We start from the raw sequence: 17500 nt of genomic DNA, 5'->3' as shown, positions 1-17500 counted from the left end.
TGATATATAATCTATTTGATAATTTGTTTGTAATTCACATTTTTGTCATTTTCATGATTGACTAATACTTATGGCATTTTTGGCCTACCTACCTATCTATCTAGAGATCAAGTATATTTAAAACTAAAACTTAAAAAATAAACATCGACATACAAACTTGATGTTTCTTCTCAATAACAATCAAAAGTGCGGTGCATGACTAACATATTTTATACTTACTTTAGCAACATAATAATGTCCTGTAAAAAAAATCATATTCCTCTTGGTTCCAGGTCCTTCGGTTTGATGCAAAGTTCAGCTGCTGAATAATCCAGCATCCAAACACAATACACAATTTGATTTCTTCTCACCTCATCAGTAACTTGTATAATAATTTCATTTCCTCAGTTACACCACCATCATAATAATGTTTGGCTGAACTTTCAAGTCCTTTGCTTAGTCTCATGTATTTACCTTTAAAATGTGTAATGTGTGTTCAGAGTATTGAGATGTGCACATTTCACTCTAATATTTCATAGATAATGCCCTATAATGAAAATCTTTTAATTGTTAGTAATAATATTAGTTTTTGGAAGTCAGTATTATCAGAGGCCTGTAGAAGAATATGCCAAGAATCTTAGATATGAAGCACTTGCTAGTTGCCATGCATATAGTATAATGATTAGATCTTTCATTACCACCTATATTAGTAGATATAAAACATTAGTAGCTAAAAGGAAGATGGAAAAGGGACAAGTTAAACACAGGATTTGTACGAAACATTTTTATATTATAGAGAATAGGAGATTATAAAATGAAATACATTCTGCATCTTGAGGATTAAAATGCATTGTCCAACTTGAGTGTTCTGTAAGTAGTCCACCGTCACAGTGATACCATTCCCATGATTGTGAGTTCAATTAACAAGCCATTATTAACAAAAATCTTCAATTAGATATTTTGATAAAGGTTTAGGGCAATGTGAGTTAAGTTTTTGATATATTATGTACATGTATTTTCCTGCAGGTGTTTGTAACATAAAAATAATCAGGGTTATTTTCCACTAAGAACTGAGCCAAACAAGAATTTCTTTTGATAATGAGTAAAAAACAAATGTAATTCTTTAACTTTTCTTATATTAAGAAATTATTTAATATTCTATATCTCATAATTTACAAGCTTCCATCAAAAATGAAATAAAACTTCATTCTTATGAGTGAGCAATATGACACAATCATCCGGACGCATCCAAAGACAAGTACCAGAGCAGGCACTGTACAGGAGTCACAAAACAACACCAGTCATGTTGTACCTGAACTGTCAAGAGGTCTTGCTTCATTAAGTAGTGCAGAATCACAGAAATGTTTTTTTTGTTTTTGTTTTTCTTAAAGAAATGCTTTGTCATTCGCCTTTTTTTTTGTGACAATGAGTATGATTATCGAGTTGGTGTAAAAGTAATGAAGCAATGAATAGTAGCTCAGGGCCAGCATGACTATCAGACATATGCAAACAGGACGGGTGGTTACTACGCTCTCCTCACTAGCTGGCATATGTGGGGTAGCACCAAAATATATTTCAACAGGAGGCTTCATACTTACTAAAAAAAATAACATCTAGAACACTGAGATTCTTGTGCTTAAATAATTATACATTTAGTTTCACTTACCAGATTAACATTAACACTTTTTTTTTTCTTTTTTTTTAGATTATTCTGAGTATACATTCTTGTACACCAAGTACATATCCAATTACATGCATGAGAAAAATATCTAAAAACTGAAATATAGACTCAAAACTTGAACTCCTGCAACTGAAGCTCTGGGGAAGTCACAACCAAGATTAGGCAACAAAAGAGGAAGGCTTATTAACAGGGATGAATTTATATCCTATACAAAAAATTGGCACATGTGCGTACAACAGCTTATCCACAAGTGATGAAAAAGGAACCTCCACCCTAACATGGTTTGATGTTAATGCATAATACGTACTACTTACACAACTACCTGTTGATACGTCTGGTAAGTACAACTACTTACATTTAATATTTGCACATACTGAGACGAAGGCGAATCTTGGATGCTTTCCAAACATCCAAGTATGGCACAAACAACAGCGACAATGGGAAAACTAAAATAGAAATGACCTTCGTACATTAGGCTTTCTACCCCCCAAAATGCTTCTCATTTAATTGTCATTGCATAGATTCATGCTTAAGTACAATAAATGGTTAAGTACAATAATGAGATGATGAACAACTATGTACACAAGTGTCACACCTTCACCTGCTAATATTCGCCAATGACCGTCGCACCATAGCAACCTGCTAACCTCAGGAAGTGTGGTAAACAGTTTCCCAATTCTTCGCTTTCTTCAAGAACCCGCCTGAGTAACAACAAGAGGCTAACAGCTACTTACCACATCATAATTTATTTTCCTATTGGCACATTAATCTCTACATAAGAGGTCCACTGGGCTCCACTATAGAGGGCATTCAAAGAGAAATACAATAGTCATTTCTGGAGAAAACCTTGGTAGTTTGAGGAGCCCATCTAGTAAATTAAGGCACTTCTAATTTGGTCTAATAACCAATCTGACTTACACTAAATTACACCAACCAACCAAATCCTTACACTTAATAAGCCATTGGAAAACAAATATAGCTTCTCTATCTTATTTCTATATTTGTTATCCCTTGTTTTCAAGTGTACTGGATTATTTTCATAAATCTATATCCAATATAACTTTTGGTTTTATCATTCAGAAAAGCAACTAACCAACTGGGTTAATCTAAACCACATCTTAACTAAAAGTATACTTTGTAAATAAACTGCTCAATGATCAAAAACAAAAGTAAATATTCTTCCTTTGAATAAATTCTAATACAATGGTCATTAAACTTTTTAAAATCCCGCATCCTGGTCATGATTTGGCATTCTTCTTCAGAATCTGTACACTGTATTATCACTTCTGTCCTTAAAAGAAAGCTGCACCTTCACTTGTGCTTTATAATGGCCAAATATTAATGGGCTCTAGATTGGTCCAATTGTCCCATATCACAGCACAAGGCTTGGAAGATTGACATTAAAACTTACATGACACTTTGCACTAGAAGCTATCGAGATTCTTTTTAACACCTATTTACTAATCTATTTATAATAAAGATATAACACCAACAACACAAAGACCCTAACGATAAAGCTGTGTGACCAAGCTTAACATTAGCACCATCTCTAAATGCACACTTTATATAGTACCAGTCTCAAGTAATTGATCTTCAGAATTACAAAGAATTTATTTTCTTCAAACAGATTCATCACTTATGTTACTGGAGATTCTAAGTAGGAGCTGCCTATAGCTGAGCAGTATTCCACCCTAGGAATGACTTTGAACATTGTCACAGAGGTTTCTGTTGTAATATTTAGTATCTCTACACAAGTTAGTACTTTAAAGTTTAGTTGACAAACTGGTGGTTGTCGTGCCCCTGTGGGCAGGCAGTTGGGACACGTAGGCACCATAGCCTCAACATTATGCAAAGGCTTCCCTGTGCCCACCCAGAAGGTTCTGAGCCCTGCCCTTGTACACGGGTCGGCAGTGTAGTGGCCATTAGACCCATAGGTCATCAACCTGCCCTTGGTCATGGGCGGTATTGGAGCGGCACCGATGGCACGTACCGACGATCGTGGAGCCGGGTGGGCGATGCTGCGGCACCCGAGCGCAGCGCGGTTAGTGGTGTGTCCTAGGGTGAGTGGTGGTGGTGGTGGAGTGGTGGTGGTGGTGGTGCCTCAGTGCTGGTCAGTAGTGACACGAGGGACACAAGAGAAGGAGCCCGGGGCGGGTTAGCAACGCGCCAGGTCAGCTGAGGGACCAGGATCATCCGAGCCAGAGGGGAGTTAACAGAAAAAGAGAAACGAATGTTAGTACATTACACTGGTGCAGGATGCCCCAGCATCATAATCTAAATATGATTATTATTATTATTATGATTATTATGATCTTTACACATGAAGGTGCACTGTATCAACCACCCCTGAACCCAATGGCTTAGGACAAAAAGCTGCAATATGTATGTACAGTGCCCACCTACAGTCTTGCTCTACAGTGCCCTGCTTGGCAGCATGCATGCGGAACCACCCGCCATGTGAGTGACAGCGCCAGCCATGAACAGGCAGCAAAGGAGAAAGGATAAGGGTACAACAGACAGCAGCACCCTGAAGTCCTGGGCAATAGAAGCATGGAGATACTGGGATGAAGGTGAAAGTGCAGTTGTAATATGTTTAAGTGTAGAGCAACAATCCATACTCCATTCTCTCTACCTGATTAGATTGATGAGATTTACTGAGAGAAGAGGGTTTCATTTGTTCAAGATATGTCATACTAATTTATGTCACTTGTGACTGGTTTAGTAACATTTAAAGTAAATAAAGCTCATTCAGATTTTAAATTGGCATACAATGAAATCAAAAAGCTTTAGGGAAATAATGGTATGCAAATACATTTAAATAGAGTATTGAAAGGCATCAGCTTTAAAAATATTCTGCAGTGAAAAGTGAATTATAAAATTAATTTATGGTGTTTTTGATTTCAAAACAAAACAATTTGATAATGGTATGACATACCTTCTGTCCACAAATAATATATACATAATATACATATCACGCTATCCTTGAAGGCATGTACACACACATACAATATCCCTTAAATCCACATGCACACATTCATACATTCTTAAATAAGATACAATTTTGCAATATACATATCTTTAAAAATAAGTATAAGAGAACAGAGCAAGATAATCAACAGTGAGGAAAGTATAAAGAAAGATGCAGGAAAAAGAGAGAAAATATAAAGATGGAAAAAAAAGAGAGAGAGAGAGAGAGAGAGGTAGACAAACCATTCATACCCACAGCCATGCAGATGAAAAGGACCAGGAAAATGTACTTCATGTTCTATTGTTACAGAGTATGATTGTAATGTTATGAATCCATGTTTTGGGAATGATATGAATAGTGTAAAATGAGACTAAGAGGATATCAATGTATACAATATACAAATGTCAGAGAAGGGTAGACAAATTATAAGATGAAAATATCTAAAATATATATGGAATAATGATTCTGTTGATATAATATGCAAATGGAAATTTCTGTTTAAGCTTAGAATATATGATGACAGGGCCTCGCACTTAGGAAAGGTCTGGCCCCAACTGCTACTCTAAGGCTACTGTCCCCACTACAGGCTGGTTCCTCAGGCAAGCACACACGGCCTTACGACCATTAGTCAGGTTTGTACGTTAGTCATGACTACGGCCCAACAAATACCTCAAGGCTGGTTAGTTCTCTTTAGGTAACTGGTGATTATTTATTTTCAATGTTCTAAGGATGGCTATTTTCCTCTTCTTATCTTTATTCTATATTCAGCAGAGCTGAAGAATCCACATTTATTGTCTTGTTTTCTTCTTCTTGGAATGAAAAGCATTATTTACTTTTCTTCATCAATTTATTTCATGACTTATTGGTATTCAAAGATCCCGAGATATACAGATACTTTGGGCTCTTGTAGCTGTGACCTGTACTTCAAAAACAATGTGAGCACAATATTTTCTTGGGCCCCATTCTTAGGTGGCTTTGCAACCACAGTCCTTACCAACTACCCATTCTTAAAGCATAACTTCAGTTACTTAAATTACAATAAATGGAAACAAATTATGGCAGATAAATGACTCCCATAGTGTGAAGCTGGCCAAGTTTTCATTCTTAATAGTCATGAAGTAAAAATGAAATAGTAATCCAATAACTAAAATTGTTCATAAAAATAGTAAACAGACAAAACACTGGTCACACATTTGAAACCATAGTCATTACTCTTAATTATCTTTTTGATAAAGAGACACAGTGTGAACTTAGGCCTTAGTAGGGCTTTCTTGTGAGATAATTTACCACTTCTACTCTTAAATCATCTGAAATCCCTACTGAGGGTCAAAAGTCAATGATGCAATAAGAGGACAAAGTTTTTGTTTTTTCATATTTTTTTTATTGACCAGCTTCACATGGGGTCTGGAAACACTTTAGGAAAGGGCATGGTGAGCAAACTCCTCCAGCTAAGAAGTTCAAATACTATGGAAATTAAGAGCTCCAGATTTGGCAAACAAATCAAAGTCAATCTCCTGCCAAACTCCATGCAGGAGTGACTTGAGTTTGACAAGCATTATCTCTTTTATAAAGATGCTTCCAAAAAATAAAAAGCAAGAAAAAAAAAAAAAAAAAAAGTGAGAGAAACAGAAAAAAATAGTCTAATAAATTACAAGCTATCAGGATGCCCTTTGGAAAAAACAAATGCATGGACGGAATGTTCAAAAGATAATAAAACTGATAAGCTGAAGGAGAATCAAAAATATATCTCACCACGCCCGAACATTATAAATATATATATCATAAACATGACTAAAGTATAAATAAATCATTTCCCCACATCAACAGTCAGCATTTTTAAGTCATAGTAATTCTTATAAAAATAAGGAAAACTAACATTTTAATGTACTAAATGGCAGCAATTACAAAAAAATAAAAAATAAATTAAAAAAGGCTGTTCAAGTAAGACATGTTAAATGCTCTTTCAAACGAGCGATACAAATTCACCATTGAGGTGGGGGGAAGTGAGGGAGGGGAGCATGATATGGGGGCAATCGTCTTAGTGACATTCAACTAACCTGGGTTGTGGCCTACGAGAGCGTACCCGTCCTTTGATAGGGGTGCTCCCGTGCCTGGCCCAAATGGCGCCGCTGCTTAGCCGCTACACCTGAACAACACAACGTGATGGCATCATGTGGCAACGTACACACCATACAACGGCTTTAGGTGTCAGAAAACAAGCCCAAGCACAGGATGGGCAGAGCTTGCACAAAAGAACTACATAAACTCAGACCTCATTATGCTTACTTATGCCCAATGCTCTTGAAAATGCTGGACTTACAGTAGGCATAAAAGTGAATAAATATAGTTCCTTTGTCACAAACATTAGCCTCTGCCTTGGCTCCCCTTAATAATTTTGCATTCATGCAAAGCACTAATACTCTTGTCTATGACTAAGAAATAGTACACATTTCATCCTATTTGCATGATAATTATGCTCCATAGTACATTTAACATATTACATTTATAGAAGAAAAATTCACAACTGCTGCTGAGTGGCACTTCGCCACAAAATCCTGTCGTGTATAACATATCAAAAGCAAATGACAGTATCAAAGCTAGACAAAAGCTGCTTTAGTACATTAAAGTCCTCACTGGTAACTAAAAAAGAAGTAAACTACAACAGTACAAAAATAAATGATAAAAAAATCACAAAAGATCATATGAACCTGTCTATAAGAGACTAGGCCATGATTAAAGACATCTTGAAGGAAACCTGATTTCAAACATGTGTATGTACATTTATAGCACCACCGAAATCAGACTGCAGCTGGAAACAATCAAGGCCAGTTAGTTCTGTTAGTAGTGGTGTTATGCTGCTGTACAAGGCCCTGTGAGGCAGGAACCTCTAAGCCAGAACCAAATGATGTGTTCTTTCTAGGGGACTCTGTACCACGAACTGTTTGGCATTACCAGACCTAATGAGTTCTATGACTAGTGAGAGTGATTAAAGTAATCTTGGTTATCAATATAAATATTTCAGGTTACGGATCATTTATGTACACCAGCAGAGTCCATGACATATATTCTTAGCAAATAAAACAACAGGTAAGTTATCAACACCTTAAAATATGCAATATTTTGATAGTTTTTATCAACTGCACATACAAGTATTGGCAAAACAAGAAATATCCTTTCTGCTAACCTCGTCAGGACTCTATCATCAACAACCTTATATACAGAATTTTGTTAGAGATACCTCCAAACCATGTTATACCTTTTGGCTCAATTCACTCTATACTTTGTTATTTATAACTTCATTTAGTCAATGAATGATCATTTTGATTACTTTACATCCAACTGATAATGAACATCTTTTTTTTTTTTTTAATGAAACAAAAAATGATCAAAATGAAATGAGGTGCAAAGGGAATTAACTGTTTTAAGTTATAGAGAGTACATTTTAGGTATGTGCTTGTGCTAGGCTTGTGATAATGAATGCATTTTAATTATGCTTTAGTGACTTGATGAAAGTTTGGTTTGTTTGTAAATGAAGAAAATGGCAAAATAAACAATAGCACAGCCAAGAGGTTTGGATCTGAAGTATATATATATTGATATCCCATAGGGAATCTTATAGCTGTACATATTACATTATCAGTAGGTGTCACATTTTAAGCTAGTCCCTGCCTTATATGATCAAAGGGTTAAAAGTGGTTGCCAAAATTTGTAATCTGTACAGTGTGGCACAGAGTTCCCTTCCATTACCTAACCAGGCATTAATATCACCAAAGGTCACAGATGTTAAAGAGTATTTGAGTAATAGTAACAAGTGGCATTAATGTATTTAGCTTTTAAGAAAAAGAAAAAGCAGAGGAAATCAGTATACAACCTTTAAAACCTTATTTAAATCAGGCAATTTAATTGGTAATTACTTTATCTATAATGCCTAATTGAACCACAGAACCTGGTGTGAATCTCACCTTAAACTGAGTATAAACTTCAAGGACAAGCAATGAAGGCAACAAATCTTATGGAAAATGACCTTTGCTACTATTACTCAAAAAGTGACCATTAATTGTGATCCCGGCATAAACAGTATGGTTAGCATTTGACCCGTGTCTTCTCTCTTCAACCTAGGATTGAATGGTGTTAATTATGGCACATTAGTGGCCTCTACGAGACCCATCAATCTGGAACAGTTTCCTAAGCAATTGCCTTGCTCCCTTATTTGGCACTAAACCATCTACTATTAAACTCCTGTATTTCTATAGATCAGACAGTTATATATATGTTATATAAGAGAGATATAAATGAAATATTAAAATAATGATAATTATATAAATCATGAGAAGAATAAAAATAAGCATGCAAGACATTAAGTGGTATAGGATTTACTTTCTGAATAGTAATTAGCTATTGTTACAATTACCAATTTCATATAAAATCTACAACCCTACAAAGGCAATTGCTTTGATAATCCAATTCACGATCTGCGTTCCTTGGTTGCTTCAAATCTTTACTGCAACATGTTATTGTATTCTACTTGATATTGATGTTTATGGGAAATAAAGGCAATTAAATCAAAGAAAGAAAAAAAAAAAAATAAAGAAAAACTTCAAGTGATTTGTATTTTTGAGAAAGCTGAACCATTATGAACGCAGTTTGAGTATGTGTTAGCACAGCAGGTGAGGCACAAGGTCGAACTTAGAGCCGACTTGCCATGTCGCTGTCACCTCGGTTAGTAACTTGGTCCCTTGGTAGCTGTTATTAAATTCATTATTAAATTGTCACCATTTGGAAAGATGAGAACATTAATGAGAATCAGGATAATATCCAATGGCTTTAAGAGCTGCCTCCCCGTAGCATAAAACTGATGCCGTCGTGGGAAAGCAGACTCACCATTACTGGGTGTTATTCTACATTCTAAAAGATTGCACAAACCAGCTCCTGTTTAAAAAGATGATTATTAACAGCTTTGGATTATATCATATTGCCTTTCTAGAGAATACTTCTTTTCTCACAGGAAGACTACAAGGCCTTGTTAATTCTTCTTAAACCTTCAACAACTACTCAGCATTTACAAATAAACATTTCAAACTTAACACTCATCAAACCCCAGAGGGGCTTTACAAAAATATAGGAAAATAATGAAACAAAATAATGAAAACTAGGAAGGCAATGTGATTATTTTTCATGTGTGTCCAATAGATTGCCTTAAAGCTTCTTAAAAGATATTTGTGTCATATTCCTGATTAGAAATCTACGGTTGTTGTTCAATTTTTACTTTCAATTTTAATTAGTTGAATATAAACCTTGTTTACTTTCACTAACATATGATATTTATCTATCTATTTATCTATCTGCTCATAAACACATATACAGTATATATGTGTGTGTGTGTATGTATGTATCTATGTATAATATAATATAATATATAATATAATATATATATATATAAATATATAAATAAATATATATATATATATATATATATATATATATATATATATATGTGTATATGTGTATATATGTATATATGTAAATGTGTATATATGTATATATGTATATGTATATATGCATATATGTATATATATATATGTATATATACACTCACATACACATGTACTTATCTATACATATACACATTCATATATATATACACACAGACATATACATACATACATATATAAATATATATACACATATATATATGTGTATACATATAAGTACATATATATATACATACATATACATATTATATACTTATACAAATATATACATTATTCATATATATATATATATATATATATATATATATATATATATATATATATATATATATATATATATATATATATATATGTAGTGTTACTTTTCCTATGCTGCTACATGTCCTATTCCTGTGGATCTGACAAAACTAAGAGGATATCTATTGGACACACATTAAGCTTATATTCCAAATCAAGAAAGTTAGGCTAGTTTAATAATGCATTACTGAGGAGGAAGTGGGTATAGATTTGATTAAAATTAGATGCTCTTAAATAATCTAAAGCATGCAAGACTGCCAACCCAAAACCAAGAATAACTATATTACTGCATCCACCACCACGACCAAGAGACAAATTAAGTACAGTCCTATAATTAAATCTCTAATATACCTATGTTGTAACATCTTATTGAAGATAAGGAAAACATCAATTAACTCATGGCCTATAGCCACCAACTTCAAAACACACTTTGCAAAAGAGCTATCAAACTACCTATATCAAATGAAGTATAAATAAATATAAGAGCCATCAACTTTCACAACCTCAGACTCTAGCAGAATTATAAAATATTTTCAGTAACTTATAATGCACACTGCCAAGTTTAAGTTTGGCACTGAGAACCCCTCACAACGATCAGTCCTCTGAGTCACATTGTAAATATTTGAGGGAATGAAACAGGTTATCTAAAGCATTTCTTTTCAAACATTTCTCAGAGGTAGAAAAAGCACCATACATAAACATTTACAATGAAAGCACTGGCCACAAAATGGAATGCAATAAACAAATCACTGGGCTTATTATGCACGCTGAATGAGCAACATTTGATAACTTAAATCTTTTTTTTTTCAAAATTATGAAGCTCGGCCAATAACAAGTGTTTGGTTACACTATCATATCAGCTATATTACTTTGCTGGAAAGCTTTTTTTTTCCCTATACACAGAAGAACAAGTGAAAGCCAGAGCTGGAATCCCTAGCACAACAGACGAGCCCCACAAAAATCATGGCAACACACCACCGCACGCTGCAAATGCTGTGTGCGGCAACATGGCCAGATAGTGTGGTTAACCCTTGGTGGGTGTGTGAACGGTGCGTGGGTGCGGTGGTGTGGGTGGTGTGGGTGGACTAGTACATGGTTCATCTGGCAAACAACCCACCAGCAGCGTCCGGGGGGTACTCAGTGAGGAGGGGGGAGGTGAGGGCAGCGTAGTTGGCAGCATACTCTGCAGCAGCGGCATATGGAGCAGCATACAGGAGACTAGCAGATGCATCACTTGCAGCAATCAGTGGTGGCGGCATCCCAGCATTTCCTGTTCCATTTATCAGCGCATTTGAAGTTGGAACATGGATCCTTGCAGGCATGATGAGAGGAGGACCACCCAGCGGTGTCGTTGTGCGCAACGGAGACTGGAGTGTCATTCCTGGCGTGATGAGGCGTGGTGCCTCCCCTGCAAGATGACCCAGTGCCTCAAATTCTGGCAAGGGGCAAAGAAGGTCATGTTAGTCAGTCAGTTCCACCACCAACACACACATACTCCTCAAAGTAAATTAGTGAATCCTGAAAATGAAAAACAACTATACCCCTATGTCATGAGACTTTAGATCTGGAGAAAAGAAAGCAATGAATTTAGTTTTATTATCCAAGTCCAATTCCCTCACTATGTTATAACTTCATGAAATATTGCAAATGAGAGGAACACTTGCAAATCATTAGTTATATTAAATCTCAGACATCCAGTTGTTAAAAATCTATTCTATGAAGTCTCTTTATAGTGCACTATAAAGACTGGCTCTTGAGATTCTAATACAATTGTAAATCATGAACATCTAAATCACCTCTGCAATTCCACTTGACTACAACACTTGCTGCATTATGTCAACATAATGCAAATTAATAATTGCAAGTGTTTTTTTTTTCTTTTTTCTTTTTTTCTTTTTTTATACACTACCTCCCATACACTTTTAACCTTCTCATTATGAAATTATTACCCTAAAATTGCCAGTCCATGTAATAATGACCCCTCTAACAATTCATAGCTTCTATTCTAAAAACCTTCTGAAGGAAAATTGGATATCTTTACATAATCTTTCCATCTTTCTTGTTTTTATTTTATTATTATTATTTTTTATTATTATTATTATTTTTTTTTTTACTTTATATTACTTCACTTTACTTTTTTATTGTTTTGAGGTGGGCTTGGAGGGTGCACTATAAAGAGATCATTTGGATAAGAAGTCTTACAACTTTTGTTATAGTCTGAAATATTATTGTAGCTGTGGGAATAAAAAAAAAAAACCAAAAAAATATAATAATGTATTTCAGAAAGATTAAGCCATCAATAAAGCTGCATTACTAGTTGCATTTATGAAATAATTCACACACACACACACTGTGGAATTTTCAATAACTTTCTCAATGATGAGGACTTAGCATGACAATGTATACATATAAAACCCCAAATCATTTCATATCACCTTCATCTAAATGAAACAAGTAATGCATCGATTCATCTTACGATATAATAGGATTTATCAATCCATATAAAGGACAAACTACAATATAACAAGGAGAGTTTAAGTACTTCAACTCTAGGTTAAAGTTACAGTAACCTCAACTCTAATATAAGCAATAAATCAAAACGGCAAGAGTACTATACCGTTCACTGGGTACAGTCGACCCCCGTTATAGTGGCTGCTCTGGGCAGAGGCCAAAAAGGCCACTGTAAGGAAATGGCCAGAACAAAATGCAATATAAGTGATTGAAATTAATGTTAAAAAGGGGTTAATTGGGCTTCGTTTACAGATCAGTGGCCTTTGTTAGGATGTGGCCCCTGTAACGAGTCGACTGTATTATTCCAGTACAGTGGTGTGGACTGATCAGACATGCAAGGCAAATGTGCTCTTAGGAAATGAAATCATATACTGCAACTACAAATAGGATCTGATACTCCAAAAAGCAAATACTCCTGCACTTGAGTGTGTATATGACCCGCACAATTAGGAGTGCAATTCCAAGAGCATATGATGCCAGTAATACACCAGTCCTCTCTATAGTCATAACTTGTATTATTTAAGCAAAGTCACAAGCAGGAATTCAAATTATAACACTAAAGGTGTAATAACTACAAACAGTGCTTAAAAGCATTGGATATAACATACCTGCATTCTTGCTGGAAGAATCTCTGTATGTGCCGTTGATAATGGCTAGCTCCATTAGCTGTCTCTTCTTGAGTTCATCTTCACCATCAGCCTATAATATTATTACTTTTTTAATGAACACTGCCAACAGAATTTTTAAAAGTACAACACATGCAGACACATCTCCAAAACAGTCAGATTGGTCAAGACAAAAGTTTTTCAAATAAATGAAGAAAACAAAAATAATAAATAAATAAATAAATAGATAAATAAAAAATAAAAATTAGTATATCACATTATATTCATTCATACATACATATATACATATAAATACACATGTATATGTATATATATAAATATATATACATATACATCTATATATACATATATATATGTATATATACATACATATGTATATATACATATATACAAATATATACACATAAATATACAAATATATACATATATATATATAAATATAGATATATATGTGGATATAAATACATACAGATATATATACATACATATAACACTTAAATAATAGATAAATAAACTAACTGTAATAACTTACTGATGGAACAAGCAGCTTCCGGATTTCTTCAATTGCCCGCTGAATTTTAAGCTTGGCTCTGTTTTCTGTGTCTTCTACAGTGATGAGAACATGCAATTCCTCATTTAAGTGCTCCCAGTTGGGTTTGCCGCGGTTCTGCTCCTCCTGTTTCGCAATTCATAAATCATTGCAGTTAATACTCTTGTCAAGGGGTTATGAAATTTTGTAAAACATTATCCTATAAGGGCAATACACCAAAGGTTTACATGCAATATCACACTGACAAGCATAAAAGCAAGCCTTCACTATCTCATCCAAACACAGTAACAATCCATCATCTATAACATACTTCCAGGAAGTTTAAGAAATATCAAACTGTATTTGGCAGTGATAATAACACAGACAATGAACATCATAACACATTAAATACATATCTAATAAACAAGGAAACCAAATATCTCTGAAGAATACTATTCAAACTAAAATTAACTTACATCCTGTTAAAATCCCTCTAGTCCTGTTCCTGAGTTTGCAGCATGTAATATATATCAAACAAAATATCATGATAATGTTAAGATTTTCCATTTAACAATGTATTATATATATATGTTATAAGCTAAATGAAGGAAAGGAGAGATGAGGTAAGAGGAACAAAGTGGGGGAGAGAGGAGAGGAAAGGGGAAGATGGAGAGAAGAGAGGGAGGGAAGGAGTGGTAGAGGGAGAAATGGGGGAGGAGGAGGAGGAGGAGGAGGAGGAGGAGGAGGAGGAGGAGGAGGAGGAGGAGGAGGAGGAGGAGGAGGAGGGAGTGGAAGAGGTAAAGGGAGGGGGAGGGAGGAGGGAGGGAGGGAGGGAGGGAGGGAGGGAGGGAGGGAGGGAGGGAGGGAGGGAGGGAGGGAGGGAGAGAGGGAGGGGGAGAGAGAGAGAGAGAGAGAGAGAGAGAGAGAGAGAGAGAGAGAGAGAGAGAGAGAGAGAGAGAGAGAGAGAGAGAGAGAGAGAGAGAGAGAGAGAGAGAGAGAGAGAGGGAGAGGGAGAGGGAGAGGGAGAGGGAGAGGGAGAGGGAGAGGGAGAGGGAGAGGGAGAGAGAGAGGGAGAGAGAGAATGAGGGTGGCAGGCATGGATGAAAGGTAGAGTTAAAAGCTAAAAGGATTGAGACACAACAAACAACTCAAACAGTTATATTCTACAATTTAGAATAGCAAGTTTCCAGTTCTTTGTGTGCCTTGGCGAGAGAGGAGAGAGTGGGGGAGGGGGGAGGGGGACTAACCTTCTTCTTGTCCCGCATTGAGCCCTTCCCGCGCACCATGATCTTGCACCCGGTCTCTTGCTCTAGCTGTTTGGCCGTCATACCTCGCGGCCCAAGTATTCGACCCACGAAGTTGAACTGAAAGAGAAAATTAAACAATCGTTAGATCACTTTTATTACAATGCGTGACGTATCTTGCAACCGGGCAAAAAACAAAGGCCAAGATAACTACATCAAAGAAGCTTTCGTATAGCCAATCAGCGCACCAGGCGGGGGTGAGGCGCACTTGGCCATTACGCAAAGGAAACGTCATGACGAGCCAATACCGTGTCCAGGTCAAGGAAGCGTGCCATGTATTACGTGCATGTGGGTGGCGCTTGATATGACGGACGCCGCGGGTGTGGCAGCAGGTGTGATGGCACTTCATCTCGTGAACAGCGACAATTTTCAGTGCTACGGTGGTGGTGCTGGTGCAAGGTAGCACCGGTGGCGTCTGTCCATCTGGGCTGGGTTATTAATACACAAGCGGCGTGCGACCCAGACCCCATGCTATATATACACCCACCACCCTACCCATGCCACCCGCCGCCCAACCCGCTCCCGCCTATCAACCCATCCCACCCAACCCAAAGCTCTTCCGTCCACGAAGGCAATTCCAAGCCAGTTATTTGCCTTCGCCCTCTTCGTCCCTCTCCGCCGCCAAAAATAAGTATCCCGGACTCGAACTCCCCTCAGCGCCGCCGGCCGCTGGCCCCTCGCTGGCCTCCTCCGTGTCTAAGAGCCCGCTGCCGCCTCCAACGCAATGTTTCAAAATCCCCTATGCTACGTCCGCTGCCTCCTCGCTTCACCCATCTAGCACGAAGGGGCGGCGTGGCCATGGGTAAGTCCAGGTGGCGCAGCGGGTGTGTCAAGCGTAGGCGTGGGTAAACGCACCTTCTCCCCCGTCGAGTCGCTTCTACGCGTCCGCGATGTTTCACGGGACACGTCGCTACGACACGTCTCTCCTTTTGGACACTTCACAACTATGTCTCGGACGTGAAGTTTCCGCCGCCGACCTTTACCCAAAACGTCACTAGAGCTAAACGCTAAGTAAGCTCCTTTGCTGTATGTGTGCATACGAGTGCGTGTGCGTGTATTTATGTGGCTACCTGCCTGTTTTATGAAAAAATGGGGAATGCCAAAGGAAAGGAATGAATACATTTTCCTCTAGCTTGCTTATGCACGAGAAAGAGAAAGAGAAAGAGAAAGAGAAAGAGAAAGAGAAAGAGAGAGAGAGAGAGAGAGAGAGAGAGAGAGAGAGAGAGAGAGAGAGAGAGAGAGAGAGAGAGAGAGAGAGAGAGAGAGAGAGAGAGAGAGAGAGAGAGACTGTGTTCTACTGTGCCACGCAAACCTTGGACCCCCACCAAGGTAAACACTCGAACTCGTCATCCATGCTAAAACTAACAACCTCTTTTTTTTTTCCTTTCCTCTTGATCACCTAATGAGTCAGTCACATCTGATTTTATCAACCCTCACGAGTCACAAGACCTTCCTTTGTTTTTAGCTGAATCGTCAATCGATGCTCTACAAAACTTACTGTTTATAAACAAATAACAGCAGCAGCATAAACAACAACAGTCTACCCTTACGTAGTGCACAAACACGTAAAATCGGAATGCAAGAGTAAACAGGAGTACGTGGATTGGGTGGGCCAGGTGGGAACGGGAGGGAGATGGGGTGCCTTGGTGCCATCAGCGCGTGCCAACGTAAACGCTAGGTGCTACCTGGCGCACTCACTCATTGCAGCAAGGAAAGGGACAGGAGATGGAGGAGGAAGAGAGGGAGAGGATGAGGGGGAAAGTGGCAAAAAGAGGGAGAGGGAGGAAGAGGGCGAGGGGAAGCAGTAAAGAAAGGGGAAGAGGAAGAGGGAAGGGGAGGGCAGCGACGACAGAGGATAGGGGCAAAGAAAGGGAAAGGGAGATGAAAAAGAAGTGGGAGGAGAGGGAGAGGCACCAGGATCGACTTCAGCATGGCCGAGGTCGTTTGGCTTGCCAGCCGTGACTCAATTTGTGCGCGGAAATAGGTGTCATGACATGTAACAGCGAAACGTACATAAAAATCAACAGGCCTGCAATCGTTTCGCATGTTACAGATGCAACTTGGTTCCTCTCTGTAAGCAACCACATGAAATAGACTTATGAATCTCCGCCAA

The 17500-nt window shown here is 37.4% G+C and overlaps 1 protein-coding gene across 3 annotated transcripts in view; it reads right to left on the bottom strand.

Moving 5' to 3' along the window:
- Window positions 1–1097: 1097 nt before the first annotated feature.
- The window catches only part of LOC125028562 (protein held out wings-like), a 132064-nt gene continuing 115661 nt past the window's right edge, over window positions 1098–17500 (bottom strand). The window contains exons 3-9 of one of the 3 annotated variants that reach the window (XM_047617956.1): window positions 15331–15447; window positions 14087–14230; window positions 13537–13627; window positions 13035–13097; window positions 11535–11852; window positions 6686–6774; window positions 1098–3835 (exon numbers count right to left, since the gene is read on the bottom strand). In XM_047617956.1, coding sequence (XP_047473912.1) covers window positions 6698–6774; window positions 11535–11852; window positions 13035–13097; window positions 13537–13627; window positions 14087–14230; window positions 15331–15447 — 810 coding nt within the window. In that variant the 3' untranslated portion in view covers window positions 1098–3835; window positions 6686–6697. The remainder of the gene's footprint in view (window positions 3836–6685; window positions 6775–11534; window positions 11853–13034; window positions 13098–13536; window positions 13628–14086; window positions 14231–15330; window positions 15448–17500) is intronic. The other 2 variants (XM_047617957.1, XM_047617958.1) reach the window with 2 other exon arrangements.

Source organism: Penaeus chinensis, chromosome 9 (genome assembly GCF_019202785.1).
Source record: "Penaeus chinensis breed Huanghai No. 1 chromosome 9, ASM1920278v2, whole genome shotgun sequence".
Classification (NCBI taxonomy): Eukaryota; Metazoa; Arthropoda; class Malacostraca; order Decapoda; family Penaeidae; genus Penaeus; species Penaeus chinensis.
Note: the sequence above shows the minus strand (reverse complement) of the source record. Positions and strands in the feature narration are given on the sequence as shown.